This window comes from Aotus nancymaae, unplaced genomic scaffold (genome assembly GCF_030222135.1).
Source record: "Aotus nancymaae isolate 86718 unplaced genomic scaffold, 86718_ANA_hifiasm-v0.15.2.pri h1tg000063l, whole genome shotgun sequence".
NCBI classification, from domain to species: domain Eukaryota; kingdom Metazoa; phylum Chordata; class Mammalia; order Primates; family Aotidae; genus Aotus; species Aotus nancymaae.
This window is the reverse complement of record NW_026988477.1, coordinates 181,994-201,551: the sequence shown is the minus strand read 5'-3', so window position 1 is coordinate 201,551 and position 19,558 is coordinate 181,994. Positions and strand designations below refer to the sequence as shown.

Genomic DNA, 19,558 nt, shown 5'->3' with positions numbered 1-19,558 from the left:
AGGTTCCTATTCAGATCTTTTGCCCACTTTTTATTTGGGTCGTTTGTTTTCAATTGTTGAGTTTTAGGCGTTCTTTGTATATTCCAGATACAAGGCTTTCATGAGATATGCGTTTTGCAAGCGTTTTCTCCCAGTCTGTGGCTTGGCTTTTTGTTCTCTTAATGTCTGGTGTTTTTGATTGTTAAAAACAGTTGATATTCTGGTCCCTGTGATTCCTTCTACTAGAAACAGAAATCTAGGCTATTAGTTTTTATATGTTGATTATGTATCCTGCTGCTTTTCTGAATCTGCAGATTGTTTATTAGTTTCAGTGTGATTCCTGTTGGTTTTTTTCCCCAGATATATTATCAAAACTTCTGCAAATATACTTCTAACTCTTTCTTCCTAAGTCTTAGGCCTCTCATTATTATTATTTTTGTCTGATCTCACTGTCAGATAACAATGGAATTAGTGGACATTACTTGCTTCCACCTACTCTAAGTAAAATTTTGGTTTTGGGCCTGAGGGTGTGTGTGTGTGTGTGTGTGTCTGTGTTTGTATGCGTGTAAAATTATGCTGTATCCATGATTTCCACTTTGGTGTTTTTATCTGGAATAGATGTTGGATTTTGTTGAAGACCTTTTCAACATCCATAGAGATATTGTGTATCTTTGTCTACTTAGATATGGGGATGTATAGTAATGAATTTTTCGATATGAAATATCTTTGCAATCTTAGAATAAACCCAAGTGGTTATTATATTTATTTTGTAATATGCCATTGGATTCTGTTTAACATTTTTTTTTTTTTTTTTTTTTTGAGACGGAGTTTCGCTTGTTACCCAGGCTGGAGTGCAATGGCGCGATCTCGGCTCACCGCAACCTCCGCCTCCTGGGTTCAGGCAATTCTCCTGCCTCAGCCTCCCTAGTAGCTGGGATTACAGGCACGCGCCACCATGCCCAGCTAATTTTTGTATTTTTAGTAGAGACGGGGTTTCACCATGTTGACCAGGATGGTCTCGATCTCTTGACCTCATGATCCACCCGCCTCGGCCTCCCAAAGTGCTGGGATTACAGGCTTGAGCCACCGCGCCCGGCCTCTGTTTAACATTTTATGTAGGATATTTGGATTGATATTTTTAAGTGAGATATGTTATGTAGCTTTCTTTTGTCACATTTGAGGATCATAAGGTTTAAATATCAATAACATAGAGGAGTTATCTATTCCTTAACTTCACAGCTCCATTCCTGAAAATCAAATGTTCTAAAAGAGGGTCTCATACCCACCCTTTACTTTTTTTTCTTGAGACAGAGTCTTGCTCTGTTATCCAGGCTGGGGTGCAGTGGTGTGATCTCAGCTCACTTCAACCTCCACCTCCCAGGTTCAAGTAATTTTTCTGCCTCAGCCTCCTTAGTAGCTGGGATTACAGGTGCTCACCACCACACCTGGCTAAGTTTTGTATTTTCAGTAGAGATGGGGTTTCACCATGTTGGCCAGGCTGATCTCAAACTCCTGATCTTCAGTGATTCGCCTGCCTTGGCCTCCCAAAGTGCTGGGATTACAAGTGTGAGCCACTGTGCCCGGCCCCATTATTTTAAGTAGTAAAACATTATAGTGTGTTATGTGTCAACTAAAAATTCATAACCAATTTTCTAAAATGTAATTAAAGCACAATTAATGAAAATTAATAAACAGAACACAAAATGCTTAGCATATGGTTTCCTGATTACCAATTAAAATAGCTGTTAATAAGCAATTGCTTTGGACACCTCCTTTATTGAAACTTGTTGCACTTTTCAAAAACATTCATACATGATTCACATAACTTACTGTGAACAAAAGTTCTCTGAAAAGGAATTTGGAGGAGACAGGCTTTATTCTAGTGAACAGTTTGCAAACCAGGGAGATGCAGCCTTCCTTGCAAAATGAAGGCACATTCCAGACAAGAAAGAGAGGGTTTGACTTTTCCTGCCCAGGTCCTTAATCAAGTCCCTTTATGTAAATGAAATATTCAAACTTGCTTGGTCTGATTGGTTGACACAGCTGAGCTCTGATTGGCCAAGGCAAGTGAGCTCTGATTGGTTGGTTCAGGTGCGCTCTGAAAGTTCCCAGAGTTAAAAAGGTGTGGGTTTTCCCAGACCTCTACTCAGCGTATGGCGGCTTCGCTCTGACTTAAGTGTTGGCTCAGTTAGCCATTTGGGATCCATCTTGAAGGATTAGCTCTTTCAGGTCTCTTCACATAACCAACTGCATTTGGAGCCCTATCTGAGAGTTGTTCCTCACATTATTTTGTTAAAAACATTGTATTGACTTTTGGGCATGTATACTTTTTTTTTTTTAACATAAACATCAGCCAGAAAAGCCAACAACACTATAATGAAAGATATATATGTTTTTCAGAAGCATGGGCGTTATAAAACCTGGCAGTGTTCTATTGGGAAATACTATCCAAAGATATATTCCGTGGGATATACCTATTATCAGTTCATAAAAATAATTAGAATGTGTTCCTGTGCTCAGGGGTAGCTCAAGTAATATTGGAATTATGTGGTCTTTAAATATTTGGTAGAATTCTCTTGTGAAATTGTCGATGTCTGGTCTCTTTTTGTAGAGTAGTTCATTGATAATATCTCTTTTCGATCTTGGTCTGTTTAAACAGTGTTGCCTCCTGAGATGAGTCTGGAAATTATGTTTTCCTTAGAAATTATCCATTTGGGCCGGGCGCGGTGTCTCAAGCCTGTAATCCCAGCACTTTGGGAGGCCGAGGCGGGTGGATCACGAGGTCAAGAGATCGAGACCATCCTGGTCAACATGGTGAAACCCCGTCTCCACTAAAAATACAAAAAATTAGCTGGGCATGGTGGTGCATGCCTGTAATCCCAGCTACTCAGGAGGCTGAGGCAGGAGAATTGCCTGAACCCAGGAGGCGGAGGTTGCAGTGAGCCGAGATCGCGCCATTGCACTCCAGCCTGGGTAACAAGAGCGAAACTACGTCTGAAAAAAGAAAAAAAAAAAAAAGAAATTATCCATTTGATCTAGACTTCCCCGCTTACTTACATAGCCTTAAGAGTGGCTTCACTTTGTAAAAAGTTCCCTGTTTCAGTGTTTTTCCTCCTTGTCATTTTTAATCCTGTGTATTTTTGTGTTTTCCTTTTTTATTAAGTAGATTAATTAATGGTTTATATATATTTCTAGATTTTCATAAAAAGAAAATCAGAATCTTAATTTCTTAGTTTTTCCTTTTGTCTTATTTTTAAAGTCATTACTGTCCAATTTCATCTTTATTGTTTGTTTTTCCTTTTTTTGTTTGTTTGTTTTACTTTGTTGTTCTCTTTTAGCTTCTTGAGTTGGGCATTTTATTTATTTTATTCTTTGATTTTTGATTATTTAAGGCTATGAATTTTCCTTTGATCACCTATTATATCCTGTAGATTCTGACGCGTGTTATCTTCATGTAAAAAAAATTTGTTTTCTTTTTTGAGAGAGTCTCACTGTGTCACCCAGGCTGGAGTGCAGTGGCTCCATCTTGGCTCACTGCCACCACCACCCCCCAGGTTCAAGCAGTTCTCCTGCCTCAGCCTCCCAAGTAGCTGGGATTACAGGCACGCACCACCATGCATGGCTAATTTATTTTATTTTATTTTTAGTAGAGATGGGGTTTCACCATGTTGGGCAGGCTGCTTTTCAACTCCCTGACCTCAAGTGATCTGCCCACCCCAGCCTCCCAAAGTGCTAGGATTACAGGCGTGAGCACCACGCCCAGCCCAGTTTCATCCAATTTTAAAAGAAATTGTATAATTTTGGCTTATATTTGTGCTAGGTGTATGTTTGTAGATTTCTTGGGATTTTCCACAGAAAGTATAAGACATCTGCAAATGAACGGTTTGAGGTTTTTCCTTTCAGATATACATGCCTTTTAGTTCTCCGCCTTCCCTTCCGGCACTCCCTTTCACTTTCAGTACTATTTTGAATAACCATGGCAAGAACTGACATCTTTCCCGGAGGGAGCATTCTGTCTGTCATCATTTAGTGTGACATTAGCTGTATGGTTTTGGGGTTTGTTTCGGTTTTTTTTGGTAGATGTTCTTTATCAAGTTGAGAAAGTTCCCCTCTGTTGCTTTTTTTAGAAGAGTTTTTGTCGTGAGTGGAGGAACATTGTCAAATGATTATCTGCATCAACTGTTACTATCATGTGTATGTTTTTTCTGTCGATGTGGTAGTTTGTGTATATTGATTTTCAAATATTAAGCTGGCCTTTGTTGTTATGAATAACGCCACTGGTTATTGTGTATGATTATTTCTGTGTGTTGCTGAATTGTATTTGCTAATACCTTGTTAAGGAGTTTTCCCTCTGTGTTCATGAGGGATATTGGTCTGTAGTTTTCTTTTTTGTGTTCTCTCTGGTTTTGGTATCAGAGTAATACTGGATTCATAAAATGTTTTGAATTGAATGGACTGTCCTTCTGTTTTCTGGAGGAGATTATATTGAACTGATACTAAGTTTCCTTTAAATGTTTGGGAAAAATATCCAATGAAGCGTTTCTTCTTTGAAATGTTTAAATTACAAATTTAATTTCCTTAATAGATACAGGACTGTGTTATCCGTTTCGTGCTGGACGAGCTGTAGTAGTTTGTGCTTTCTGAGGAGTTCATTGTATGAAGTTTTCTAATTTATTGTGTGTCTAGTTGTTTGTAATGTTTGCTTATTACCCTTTTTGTGTCTGCATAATCTGTAGTGATAACTCCTGTCTCATTTCTGATATTGGTAATTTGTGGTCTTTTCTCTTTTTTCTTTGTGAGTCTTACTAGGAGTTTGTATAATTTTATCGATGTTTTCAAAGAACCAAGTTCTTGTTACGGTGATTTTTCTCTATTATTTTTCTGTTTTCAGTTTCATTTGATTTCTGCTGTTTATTATCTTCTTCTTTCTGTTTTCCTTTGGGCTTCTTTGCTCCTCTTTTCTAGTTTCTTGAGGTTGGAGCTTAGATTATTGACGTGAGTCTTTTCTTCTTTTCTGCCGTAAACATTTGGTGCTATGCGTCTGCCTCTTGATGCTGCCTCGGCTGCATTCCACAGGTTTCACATTATATGTTTTTTCAGTCCCATTTAAAAAATTTTCTTGGAGACTCATGGATTATTTAGAAGTGTGTTGTTTAGTTTTCAGACATTTGGAGATTTGCCCGCCTTTCTGTTACTGACTTCTAGTTTGATCACTTTCTGGGCAGCGAGCGTGTCGTGTGTTATTTCAGTTCTTTTAAGTTTGCTAATTTGTTTTGTGGCCCAGGACGTGGCACATCTTGACATATGTTCTGTGAGCCTTTGGAGAAAACGTGCGTTCTGTGTCGTTGGTGCAGCCCCTGTTAGTGTCATTTAGATCCCGTCGGTTGATGATGTCATTGAGTACCTTTGTCTACATGCTGATGTTCTGTCTAGAAAAGGGTGTTCAGTCTCCAACTGTAACTGTGGATTTCGCTGTTACCCCTTTCAGTACCTTAAGTTTTTGCTTCATGTGTTTGCAGTTCTGTTTTTGGGCACACACACGTTTAGGATTTCTCTGTCCTCTCGGTGGACTGGCCCTTGATCGTGTCATGTTCTTCTTGATACCTGGTAATCTTTGCTCTGCAGTTTACTTTATGTTACATAGATGTCTTCAGTCCTCCTTTTGATTAATATGTGCATGGTATATATCTCTTCACCCTTTTACTTTTAGCCTAGCTGTATAGTTATATTTGAAGTGATTTTTTTGTAGGTTGCATTCATGTTTTCAATCCACTCTTTCAATTCTTTTATTTTGCATATTTAGACTGTTTACACTTAATGTAATTATTGATATGTTAGGGCTTAAGTCTGTTATTTTATTTCTTATTTTCTGTTTGTTCTGTTTTTCATTTCACCAGTTTCCTTTTCCTCCCTTCCTGTGGGTTACTTGAACGTACTTTAGAGTTCCATTTTAATTTATCTGTAGTGTTTTTGAGTGTATCACTTTTATAGGTTTCTTTAAGACCTCATGTAGGTTTTTTCAGTGGTTGCCCTGTGTATTACGTTATATATATAGAAAACTTCAGTTTCCTCTGCTGTTTCTGTTACATGATATATACATAACTTCTCCAGTGTTATTTTACCAGTTCATGTGAAATATAAAAGCTTTACCTCTCTTTATCTCTTTTTCCTCCTGCATTTATAAGATAATTGTCTTAAATATCTCTTCCTCTATGTACTTTTAGAACCACATTAGAGTATGTTTTAATTTTTGCTTCAACTGTAATTTAGAAAACTCAAGAGGAGAAGAAAAGTGTGCTGTATTTACCTGTATTTTTACTCCTGTTATTCTTCCTTCCTTCCTGATATTCCAGTATTTCTTCTTTCATAATTACTTTCTGTTTAAAGGAACTTCCTTAGATATTCTTTTATGGTAGGTCTGTGGGTGACAAATTCTCTTAGTTTTCCGTCGTCGGAGAATGTCTTGATTTTCCCTTCATTCCTGAATTTTTCGGTGGGTATAGAATTCTGGGTTGACAGTTCTTTTTTTTTCAGCACTTGAAAAAACGTGTGCCTCTTCCTTCTGACCTCCATGGTTTCTGATGAGAAATCCACTGTCATTCGAATTGTTTTCTTCCTATAGGTAAGATGTTGTTTATCTCTTGCTGCTTTCAAGATTTTTTCCTTGTCTATAATTTCAGAAGTTTGATTACAGTGTATTTTCATGTGAGTTTCTCTAAGTTTATCTTGTTTGGGATTTGCTCAACTTCTTGAATTTGTAGGTTTGTATCTTTTGCCAAATTTGGAAATTTTTCATCCTTCATGTCTTTGATGCCTCTTTGGCTCTGCTCTTTCTCTTTCCAGGACTCTGAGGACGTGGATGTTAGATCCTTTGTTATGGTCCCAGAGGCCCCTGAGCCTTGTTCACTTTTTTTAGTCTACTTTCTCTCTGTTGCTCAGATTGGATCATTTCTGTTATTCTGCCTTCCAGTTCATTAATTCTTTCCTCTGTGCCTTCCATTCTGCTATGGAGCCCATCTAATTTTAGTCACTGTATTTTTTAGTTTGGAAGTTTTCATTTGGTTCTTTATATCTTCTGTTTCTTTGCTGAGATTTATTTCTTTGCTGAGGTTTTCTATTTTTCATTTAAGTGTTTTAAGTTATCTGTTGAGTGTTTTTATAATGGATGTTTTTAAAATCTTTGTCAGGTAATTTTAACATCTCTGTCATCTTGGTGTCTATTGATTGTCTTTCTCATTCAGGTTGAGATTTTCCTGGGTCTTGGTATGACGAGTGAGTTCTGGTTGAAATCTAGACTCTCTGGTATTATGTTGTGAACCTCTAGGTCTTATTTACATTTTCAGTTTTAGCTTGTCTACTGTGATGCCGCTCCAGCAAGTAGCGGGCCTATTAGTCCGTTCTCACACTGCTATGAAGAAATACCTGAGACCAGGTAATTTATAAAGGAAAGAGATTTAATTGACTCATAGTTTTGTATTGCTGAAAAGGCCTCAGGAAACTTACAATTATGGTGGTAGGCAAAGGAGAAGCAGGCACCTTCTTCACAGGGTGGCAGGACAGAGTGAGTGCAGGCAGGGGAAGTGCCAGATGCTTACAAAACCGTCGTATCTCGTGAGACTCACTATCACGAGAACAGCACAGGGGAAACCTCCCCCATGATCCAGGTACTTCCACCTGGTCCCTCCCCTTGACACGTGGGGATTACAGGGATTGTAATTTGAGGTGAGATTTGGGTGGGGACACACCAAAGCATATTACAGGGATTGGAGAGAATTGCCCATTATTGACAGATGGGGGTAGAAGTATAGATTATTCACTTGATTCCCGCTGACACTCCAGGGGAAAAGGATTGCTCATTACTGCTTGGCTAGGGTGGGAGTTCTAGCTCCCCACTAGGCCTCCATTCATATCAGCCTGACTAGGAGAGACAGGAGTTCCCCATCTAGCTGCCCTTGACGCGATGGAGATCGACCTTATCACCTCCAGGTAGCAGTAAAAGTCCTGACTTTCCACCAGGGCTCAGTCTGTTGAGTAGGGGAAGAGGGTACCTCTTTCCTGCTGGGTGAGGCATGACCTCTAGGCTCCCCATGGGATCTTTGCTGGCATTGTGTGTATTGGGGGTCTTGTCACCACTGGCTGGGATGAAAGTTTCTGCTCCCACTTGGCTCTCTCTGAGACCACCCTAGCAGGGGTTTTGGGATGGTGGTGAGGGTGGAAGTCTAGGCCACCACCCAGTTTCTACTGGTTTAAGTGGAGGTAAGGTCATACTTTCTTTTTTTGGTGTGGGTGTGTACCGTTTGACTATTGTTTAGTGATTATTGTCTGTAAGTTTCATATCTCGCTGTGCTGCCCCTTTCCTAGTCCTTTCACTAGAGAGAGCTGCGTTTATTGAGGCTTTAAAAAATCTGTGCCTCTTGGCATTTCTGAGTTGCTGGGTTCGCAAGTACCAAATCTAGGATATATGAGGCATAAAAGAAAACCCAGATAAGAAACTTACTGTTCTGCCTTCCCTCGGGTCCCCTAGCCAGTGTTTTCCTTCCTTGCACCTTTCAGAGTCTCGTGTTTGCCTCGTGTGTGATGTCCAAGGATCTAACATATAGCAGTCCCCACTTACCCGTGGTTTCGCTTTCCCAGGTTTCTGTTATCTGAGGTCCACTGTAGTCTGATACATTACATAACTACTCTTGCACTTTGGGGCCGTTATTAAGTAAAATAAGGGTTACTTGAATGTAAGCACTACAGTACCGTGGCATCCAATTTCATAACCAAGGTGGCTGCCGAGTAACTGATGCAGTCCAGGTGCACAGCAGAATGTGTGAGGTTTCGTCATGGTACTTAGAACCGCTGGCAACTTAGAACTTACGAATTACTTCTGGAATTTTCCACCTGTGTCACAATGCCCATGTCATTCACCTCACTTCATCTCATCATGTAGGCATTTCATCATCTTATATCATCTCAAGAGAAAGATGACTGCTGGCCGAGCACAGTGGCTCACAGCTGTAATCCCAGCAATTTGGGAGGCCAAGGCCAGTGAATCACTTGAGGTCAGGAGTTTGAGACCAGCCTGACCAACATGGTGAAACACCATCTCTACTAAAAGTACACAAATTAGCCGGACATGGTGGTGGGTGCCTGTAATCCCAGCTACTTGGGAAGCTGAGGCAAGAGAATCTCTTGAACCCAGGAGACGGAGGCTGTACGGAGCAGTGAGCTATGATTGTGACGCCGCACTCCACCCTGGGCAACAGAGCAAGACTCTGTCTCAAGAAAAAAAAAGAAAGAAAGAAAAAGAAAGAAAATAAAAAGATGACTAGGAATCAGTTTCTTTCAAGTTTCTGATGGGCTCGTAGTTGTGGCCACTCTTATGTTTCTAGTAGCCTTCCCTCCGTCCCTCCTTCCCTTCTTCCCTCCCTCCCTCCTTCCCTTCTTCCCTTCATAAACCCCTTTTCTCTAAAGCTTTGTCCACTTAAATGGTTTATCAAGGCCTCAGTCTTTGTCTTTCTTGATCTTCTCTGTTGTATTTTTGTTTTCTGTTTCACAAATTTCTGTTCTTGTTTATTATTTCCTTTCTTCCACCTTGTGTATATGTATTGCAATATTCTTTCTCCAGTTTATTAATTGGATACTCGGCTCATGACATTTGAGATTTTCTACTTTGCTAATGTGTTTAAAACTTTAACTTTCACTCTGAGAATGATTTTAGTTATGTATTGAAAGTTTGAATTTTTTAAGTATTTTTTCGAAGTGTGATTAAGATTTCTTGTTTGATTCATGAGTTTTTTAAGCATGATTTTGAATTTCTAATCGACAGAGGTTTCTCTATGTCGTTCTTTTTCCCTGTGTTTTGCAATTGATTCCATTATTCCTTTTCATATTTCATCACTCCTTATATTTCGGATCATCCATTTGGGTTTCTTTTTTTTTTTTTTCCTTCCTTCTGCTTGAAGAACATCTTTCCTAATAATTTATTTTAGTGAGGTTTCATGGCGGTAAATTCTCTTGGCTTGCCTGAACAGTCTTCATTTTGCCATTGTTTGTGAGAAATGGTTTTACGTCACAGAAAATTCTCATTTGTTATCTCTCAGCGTGTTGACACTGCTCCCCTGTCTTCTGCCTTCTGTTGTTTCTGTTGAGAAGACAGTCATTAGTCTAAACTGTTGTTCCTGTGTATGGCTCTGTCTTCTCTCTGGGGCTGCTTAAATAACATCCTTTTTATTACGGACAATTGAAACGTGCGGGAAAGTGAAGACAAGTGCAGTGAACTTCCGTGTTCCGTCTCCACCCTCAGCGGTCACCCACATTTTGCCAGTATTGTCTCACTCACACCTCTCCTTGCTTTCCTGTGTACCATTTTAGGTGTGACTATGCCAGTAAGCATCTCTAACAATTAAGGATTTATCGTAGCCGTAGAGCGTGATTACACTTGACAATGTTGATAGTAATTCCTTAATATTATGTAATGCGTATTCCAAGTTCAGAGTTTACCAGTTATCTCAAAAATAACTTTTTACAGTTGGTGTGAGTCAGGATTCAGACAAGGTTTACTCATTTGCCTTTGCTTCATCTGAGTCTCTTTTTCTCTAAAACAGGTTTCCCCTCGTCATTCATGCCATTTACTTGTTGAGGTGAACATACAGTTTGACCTGTAGCATTTCTCAGTTTGGTTGTTTGCCTCGTGGCATCATAGGGTACAGTCGTCTGTCCTCAGTGCATTCTGTTACCTGGTAATTAGATCCAGAACAGGGCTTCTGAGCCCTGGAGCTGCTGAAGCTCTATTGTGGACCATGGCCTCTGCATCTTAGGACGCAGAGCAGCATCCCTGGCCTCCACCCGCTAGAAGCCAGAAGCGTCCTCTAGTGGTGACAACCAAAAGATGTCTAGAGACCTCTGTGAAAGAATCCCGTTCCCTTCTTTAGGAAGGCTTCCAGGCGGTGGTGTCCTTCCTGCTGCTTTGTATCAGGAGCTCTGTCATGTCTGGTGTCTCTCTGGGTGATATTAAGATGGAGCAGTGGGTTCATCCTGATCCTTCAATTGTAAAGTTTTCCACCGGTCTCTCCCCAAAAGGTTCTAGTTACCCAGACCTGTGATTTCAGTGAGGGCCGCAAAATGGTGAATTTATAATTTCATGATTCTTTCTGTGTTTGTTATTTTGACTTTTTCTGTAAGAAAGATCTGATCTTACCAAGTGTTTGGTTACCCTGAAATGCAGTTTGTATGTGTACTAAACAAGGTACTTGCTTCATTCTGTCCCTTTTTAATAAGTTTTTTAAATAATGAATCAATGCCCTAGTAACAAGTATGACCGGTGAGAGCTGTAAGATAATTATTTTCGTAAAATTTTGGATTTTAATGTGTTTGATGTATTTCAGTTCTTTGCAGTCATTTTCGCTTTTGGTGTCTAAATGTCCCATCTTGGCCAGTGTTCATCCTTTCAAGTCGATCGATCGTTCTGTCCTCTTCATAGGCCTGGAGCAGAGTTTGACAGTTCTGTGTTTTTCATCTGTGACAGCGTGTTCCAGGATGATTGTGCATACTTCTTGCGCCTGGTCTGGAATTGCTCACTTCTCCAAGAAGCGGCACACGCTGGACACTGCTGTGATTCCTGTAGATTTCCCCGCCCTCCATATTCTGGTGGCCTTTGCCTCCAGGGGCTTCCTCTTGAGCTCCTCTTCAGAGACTTCCGTAGACTGCGGGAACCACTGGAAGTGCATGGGCGTTTGCATCCTCCAAGGTGGCACTTAGGCGGTGAAGGGAAAGAGCGGGTGTAGGAGAGCCAGCTTTGTGGCTTCGGTCAGGCCAACCTTCTGGCTCAGATGAGAACCCAGAGTGCCCCCGTGGGAGCCTAAGCTGCCTTTGCAGGACTTGGTCTGAAGCATGCGCCCTTGCTTTTCTCTTCGCTTCTGGTTTCTCCTGGGCGCCCGTGCCGCCGCACTTGTGCTTCTGTAGAACCTGACTCGAGACAGCGTGGTTCCTTTGATGAGACAGTGTTTAGAGGCAGTCATCTGTGCTCATTGCTGCTGGCTTTTTATTGCTCTCAGGCTTTTTGGTGGGCTTTTTAAAAAGAGAGAAAAGAGGCCGGGTGCAACGGCTCACGCCTGTAATCCCAGCACTTTGGGAGGCTGAGGTGGGTGGATCACCTGAGGTCAGGAGTTCGAGACCAGCCTGGCCAATAGGGCGAAATCCCATCTCTACTAAAAAAAAAAAAAAGATACCTAAAAATTAGCCAGACATGGTGGCACATGCCTGTGATTCCGGCTACTCAGGAGGCTGAGGCAGGAGAATCGCTTGAACCCAGGAGGCGGAGGTTGCGGTGAGCCGAGATCACGTCACTGAACTCCAGTCTGGGTGACAGAGCAAGATTCCATCTCAAAAAAAAAAAGAGGGAGAAAGAAAAGTATGTCATGAATTCCATGGCATTTGTCCTTCAAATAGAAGATTGTAGGATTTTAATCTCACTTTCGTGTTTAGCTCTGTTCTATCCTGAAAATGGCTTTTTGTCTTTCTCTCTTGCTGATTCTGTTTTCTTAAACGGTATTGTTTAAAAACTTTTTCTTTCCTAATTATTTGCTTCTATTGCATAGAAATGATCAGCACTTTCGTCTGTTGGTTCTGTGCTCAGCCACAGAATCGTCAAACTCTCGTTACTCTAATTTTCCTGTAGATTTTTTTTTAAGGACACAGTTGTACCGTCTGTGAATATATCGTATTTGACCTGTGAATTCTTTATTCAGTTTCCAAATGTAAAATTTTAATTTTGCCTAATCTGTTTGTTTCTGGTTTCTGCCTTGATTGTACTGTCATTAGAGAACATGATCGGTCTGATAGTTTCCTTTGAAATTTGTTTGCGGTTGTCTGTGCCTCGGCTTTATGGTCAGCTGCTTTCATGGTCGCCTTTTGTACGTGTTCTATGTGTGCTTAAGAGGGATATGTTTTCTCTAATTTTGTGAGCTCTGAGCTTTTTATATTTGTATGTTAAGTTCGTTAGTTGTATTACTCAAATATTCTTTATATTCGCTAATATTTTGCTTCATTCGCCTGTCAATAAGTTTTCTTAATTTTTGTAGATTTAGGGGTTACAAATGCAGTTTTCTTACTTAGATCTATTATAGAGTGGTGACGTCTGGGCTTCTAGTGTAACCACCGCCTTTGCTCACGTGATCCTCCCACCTCAGCCCTCTGCAGTAGTTGGACCACAGGTGCATATCACCATCCCAGAGCTCATTTTTTGTATTTATTGTAGACATGGGGTTTCCACGTTTCTCAGGCTGGGGTTGAACTCCTGGGCTCAAGTGATCCACCTGCCTTGGCCTCCCAAAGTGCTGGAATTACAGGTGTGAGCCACCGCACCCAGCCTGTATTTACTTGTGTATCTCATGTAAAAATTCCTGCATCTGAAGTCTTCAGGTGTAAGTGTAACCGTTGTTTCTGCTGCGTCTTTCAGTCATGGTGACCTTGTTTCATGGTGTGTTTAAGTTCATATGTGACTGATCTTAATCCTCTGTATTAGGGTTCTCTTAGAGGGACAGAACTAATAGATGGGAGTTTATGAAGTATTAACTTACACGATCACAGGGTTCCACAACGGGCTGTCTGCAGGCTGAGGAGGAAGGAGCCAGTCCGAGCCCCAGACCTGAAGAACTGGGAGTCTGATGTTCGAGGGCGGGAAGCATCCAGCCCGGGAGAAAGATGGAGGCTGGGAGCCTGGGCCCGCCTCGCCTTTGCACATCTTTCTCCCCACTTTATTTTCGCTGGCAGCTGATTCGATGGTGCCCACAAGACTAAAGGTGGGTCTGCCTTCCCCAGCCACGGACTCAAATGTGAATCTCTTTGCACCCTCACAGACACGCCCAGGATCAATAGCTTGTATCCTCCAGTCCAGTCAAGTTGACACTCAGTATTAAACATCAAGTCCTCCTTTTCTCAACTAGGGTTTTGTGAGATAATTAAGCCCTACAGAAAATGAATTGATTAACTACTTTTTCCGTTTTCCCAAGGACGGAACATAGCTTGTACCTCTCCAGATACAGAGGAGAGAAGTCCCTTCTATACCATGGATATCTTGGGAAATAACAGCTTAAGTTATCTCCAAATTCCCCTAACCTGTGGCGATTCTGTAGGCCAGCTGAGAAGGTTTTTGTCAGAGAGGATTTGCCGTCGTTTCCGGAAGCCTGGGGTCCTGCCAGGCTGGGTGTGGTGGCACTGCAACTTTAGCCCCCTTTGGGGATGCAGTTTGATAGGGAAGTCCCATTCAGCTTCCCCATCTTGAAGTGAGCCCAAGGCTCAGAACTCCTACCCCAGCACTGGAAAGGGCAGTTCCTCAGTTCAGCCTCAGTGTCTTAATCCGGAAAGGGGCACCTGTGCCGTGGCGTGCTGTCAGGAGGAGGAAGGGGCGCGTGGCTGTCTTTGGTGAAGGCTCGCTTCCTTTCTGTACGCCCGTCTGAAGCTTGCCGTTTTGCTTCACTGTCTGCTATTTCAGGGATTTAATTTTCCTAACTATTTAGTCATTTTAAAAATAGTCTTTCTCCAACAATGAATTTAGTCTGTGTAATTTTCATTTTTACCCTTCCCTTCTTTCTTCTGCTTTGACTTAATTGACATTTTTTTCCCTATGATTGATGACTTTCATATGATTTTCTCTGTTGTAATAAATGAGTTTCAGGAGAAATAGTTCTATCCAAGCTCTGGAATCTGTGTTCCATTTATTTTGAGCAGCAGAAATTTTCACTGAATCCAGACTGATTATTTTTTCCCAGTTTACTTAAGTTAATTAATTACTCATTTATTTTAGAGACAGAATCTCATTCTGTCACCCAGACTGGAGTCCAGTTGCACCACTGTAGCTCACTGTAACCTCGAACTCCTGGCATCAAGCGATCCTCCTGCTTCAGCCTCTGTAGTCGCTGGAACTGTATGCACGTGCCAACACACCTAGCTAATTTTTAAATTTTTTTGTAGAGACAGGATCTGTCGCCATCTTGCCCACGCTGATCTTGAGCAATTGCTTGAGACTACTGGGCTCAAGGGATCCCTCCCACCTCAGCCTCCCGAAGTGCTGGGATTATAGGCGTGAGCCGCCACACACAGCTGTAGGCATGTTTAATATCCATAGTACGGTGCGTCTTATAAACATTGCACCTTTGATTTAGTCAATCCGTGGTTGTGCATTTTATAATTTTTGTTATGTAGAAGAACTTACCAATACTGGGAGGCCAAGAACGGTGTATCACTTAAGGTCAGGAGTTTGCGACCATCCTGGCCAACATGGCGAAACTCTGTCTCTACTAACAATACAAAAATTAGCTGGGTGTGGTGGCACATGCCTGTAATTCCAGCTACTCAGGAGGCTGAGGCAAGAAGAATCGCTTGAACCCGGGAGCGGAGGTTGCGGTGAGCCAGAATCGCACCACTGCACTTCAGCCTGGGCAACAAGAGCGAGACTCTGTCTCCTGTCTCATTAAAAACAAAAAAGAAAGAAAAACAAAAACTTTTGGGAATGCAGATTTTTGTATACATGCTTAATTTCCTTAGCAGACGCTTTCTTATGAATTGATATAATTTTTTAGGGCTTCAAGTACGTTTTGCCAGATTGCTTTCTCAGATTACATAATTTTCATTTTCAACAGGGAAGTTTGGTGGTGCCCGTTTCAAAAGTGGTCACTTTATACCTGCTTGTGCTAGTGGGTGGGGGCTGGTTATCCTGGCTCTGTAGCCAGCATCTTCGGTGGTGTAGACCCGTACTGCTGTGGCTTCGGCTGTTTTCAAAGTGGCCAGCAGTCCAGGGCGCCACAGCAGGCTCTGGGGATTAGCACCTTCACTTTGTTGCTCTTTAAAGTCCTATTTGCTTTTATGTTTCTTTAAAGAATTCAAAATGAGTTGCAGCAGTGGGAGGTGCCTCCATGTCACTGAGCGTCTTCCTTGGTGTCCCTGAGGTCTCGCTCTGTCACCTACAGGAATTAAAATATACAATAGGATGGTTGAAAATGAAAAATTACTGCGAGAAAAACACTGGTCAGGGACAACAAAATTTACCTAAAAAAAACAAGGTCATGGCCATGTTAGCCCTGGGGAGTTGGATTTGTGGGAACACAGCTGGGGTAGGGGTGGGGTGCTGAGTGTCAGAGGATAGGGCCTGGGGGAAGGAGGCGATGAATGGGGGGCTGGCGAGGGAGTGGGGCCTGAGCAGCGGCTGGGTCCCCCCAGGCAGAGCATCCTTCCGAGCTCCATGGCCTCACAGGACCCTCTCCTGGGATCCCAGGTCAGGGCAGACTGGACGATGACAGTGAGGTCCAGGGAGACCCTGTGGGTTTGTGGGTTGGGAGCTGGCTCCTGATTCTCCCTGTGCTGCGGGTCCGAGGCCCCAGTGGAGGCAGTGGGAAGGTCTCGCCAGGCTCTGGGGTTCTCAGCACATCAAGACCCCTCAGCAAGGCAGGGGTTCCACAGACATGGGGCAGTGCTGGGTTCAGTGCCGTTTTCAACCTTGGCGCAGCAAGAGGAAAAAACGGGTCTGTTAGGGTCTCTGCGGCAGGCAGTGGTCCTGGCTGTGACGCACCGTGGTCGTCCGTGTGAAGCGGTGCCCTTAGCTGCGCGCCCATCCCTCGTGGGCCCGTGAGGACCTGACGCAATTGCCAGTGGCGGTGGAGCCGGGAGAGAGCCGTGCGACGTGGGCCTAGTGTACACCACACCCCTTACTCGGGGGCCCTGTGTCCTTGCAGGTGGTAACGTGGACCCGGAGAGCCAAGCAGAGGGAAAGAAGGAGGTGGAAGCGGATGACGTGATGAGGAGCGGCCCCCGGCCCATCGTCCCGTACAGCTCCATGTTCTGTTTAAGCCCCACCAACCTGTGAGTCTCCTTGCCTGGCTGTTTGTGTGGCCGCGCACTCACCCATGCATCATGACCTGCGCGGTTATGTAGACAAAAGGCTCCGGGTACCACAGCGGTCCCTGGAGGCACGTCCCGTGTGACCTCATTCTGCAGCCACAGGAGGTTCTGTGACGTGTTCACAGGCAGCCTCAGCAGAGCTGGGGTGAGCATAGACAGCTCCAGGCTTGGGCTCCTCACCTCCTCTGCGGTGTGTGTGTCTCTGCACAGAGGGACCCTGTTTGCCCTGTCTCAGAAACACAGTTCCGTCCATCTGCCTTCCCATCATACCTGCCACCTGCGTCGCACGCATGTGTGCACCGTGTTCATTCGCATGTCTGTCCGTGTGCTTTTCATGCATTTGTCATCCACTCTTCAGTCCGGGGCCTCCGTTAGTCCACCCAGTGTTCATGTGGCAGACGGCAGTGTCTAGGAATGAACAAGACAGGTGAGAGCCCCTGTCTCTGCTAAGCCTGTGTGCTGGCGGGAGAGACAGACAGCAGACACGACAGATAAGTAAAAGACATAAGACGCAGGTAGTGGTCAGTGCCGGGAGGAAACAGAAAGCAGGACGTGGCGACGTGGCCTGTTGGGCGCTAAAACTTAGATGGGAAGGTCAGGGAGGGCCCCTGGGGTGAGACTGGAGCAGAGCTTGAGGAGGAGGAGGCAGAGCAGAGGTGGAACCACATAAGAGCTCGCCCGGCCGGAGCAGGGGCTGGGCAGGTGGACGGGAGGGCAGAGGGCAGCAAGGCCACATGGACGTGCCCCGGCTTGTTACCCTTCTGTCCATCCCCTTCTTCGTCTTTGATCACCCAACAGTCTTTCCACCAAGCCCTGCGTTACATCCTCTCCCTGCCTCCTCCCTCCCATCATTCTTTTGTCCAACACACGTCCTGGGAGCTTACCCTGCTATGCTGTGGTTAGGAGTAAAGACTAATGGAGACAGACACGGACCCCACCACGTCAGGACTGACTGTGCAGTGGCAGCTGGGGGTGGTGACCCAGCGTGGAAATGGAAACACAGGAAGGCACTGGCATTCTGGGAGCAGGTGAGAGAAGGCCAGGGAGGTTTTCTGGTGGAAGCGACATCTTGCTTGGAGACTGAAGGATGAGTAAGAATTAAGGCGAAGGGGGGAGAGGGGAGGAGCTAGTGGAGCATTCACGGTGGCCCAGAAGTAGAAGCCAGCAGTCAGCAAACAGCCGAGGATGGAACTGCGTCAGGAAACTGCTTAGGAAGGGCTGGCTGGGTGTTCTCTCGTGGGGTGGGGGTCACACTGTCCTGGAGCACACTAAGAAGCGTGAGACTTGTGCACGGTGGGGACGCTTGGACTGTATCCCAGCAGGGCCCTTTGATGGGGAGACGGCAGACGGAGACCACTGAGTAGGTGGTAAAGGTTTCAGGGAGAGAAAGTGGTGTTTTGATCAGGGTACTCACAGTGGAGAGGTTTGGAAGTCAAGTGCGTGTAGAGGGATTTTGGAGGCAGAATCTGCTGAATTTGGTGATAAATTAGATGTGGAAGGGGAAGGAGACATCGAGGGTGACACCCAGTTTCTGCCTGACAGTGGGCGGAGGGTCCTGCCCGCAGAGCCTGGGGCAGCTGGGGATGTCTCACGGCCAGGTGGACTTGGGATCTGAGCTGGGGGTAGAGCTGAGTGCCAGAAACCCAGACACACTTGGAGTGGATGGTGGCTGAATGAGAAGGAAAGGCAGCTGTTTTAAGGAGGGGAAGTGGCAAGGTCTGAGGCAGCAGCAGGCCGGCGGCGGGCTGGGGACGAACAGCTCTGGGGACACGGGGCAGGAACTAAATGGCAGCAGTCCCTTCGAGGAAGAGGGAAACGTGGGCAGCTCTTAAGATGGATGGCTCTTGGGAGTTTGTAGGTGTGGGTGAGAGGAGGAGCTGAGAGGGGCTGGGGGCAGTGGGAGATACCGCCAGAGCACAGCCCTTGAGGTGGGGCCATCTGCCCCACCCGCTCCATCCACGGCTGCCTCTGTCCCCCACCCATAGATGGGCTTCCCGGCCTCCCGGTTACCGTGTACTCACTTTGTGGCTCTGCCGGCATCAGGGAGACCCCTGCTTGTTGATTTCCTCACTCCTTCCCGGTGTTTTGCCTGCTGAAATGGAGCTTCATGAGGCCTGTCCTGGTCGCCCCTGTGTCCCCCGCTGTCTAGCACGTGCCTGGCAGGGCAGTCTCTCAGTAGTGTTGAACAAGCGAGTCAGGCAGACGGGGCTGGAGCAGAAGCCCAGCATGTGGCAGTGCACGGAGCGTGTTCTCGTGGAGCGTGTCCACACGCACCCCACACAGGCCCCAGAGGACTTTCCCAGGGCCAGAGAGGCCTGTTCTCCGTGAGAATGCTGATGCTGAGCTTCTTCCTCTCTGAGCAGTTCCCTCCCTGCTGCCCCAGCTGGTCTGTTCTGTGGAAGGGCTTTGGGCTCCTGGCTGCATGGACAGGCGGTAATGAACGGCTGTAGCTGCACTCCACTGAAGTGTTATTCACACACACAGGTCAGCCTGATCTGCCTGTGACCTTCGGTTTGTTGACCGCTGCCGTGGGGTTCTGCAGCCTTCCCTACCCTCTATCCCGGGATGCCCTCTCGGAATCTCAGCCACTGTCCGTCACCCGGCTGCCACCTCCAACCACAGGGACCATTAGCAAAGCAAAACTCTGGGGCCACAGCTTCCGGAGGCGGCCCAGAGCCCTTTCTGCAGGATGGGCTGA

The 19,558-nt window shown here is 44.7% G+C and overlaps 1 protein-coding gene across 3 annotated transcripts in view; it reads left to right on the top strand.

The window, feature by feature from the left end:
• The window catches only part of CACNA1B (calcium voltage-gated channel subunit alpha1 B), a 251,939-nt gene that overhangs the window by 139,571 nt on the left and 92,810 nt on the right, over positions 1–19,558 (top strand). For all 3 annotated transcript variants that reach the window (XR_010338694.1, XM_064366034.1, XM_064366033.1), the window contains exon 21: positions 16,695–16,821. Coding sequence is in view for 2 of the 3 variants with exons in the window: in XM_064366034.1 (XP_064222104.1) it covers positions 16,695–16,821 (127 nt within the window). In the remaining variant the exon portion in view is untranslated. The remainder of the gene's footprint in view (positions 1–16,694; positions 16,822–19,558) is intronic.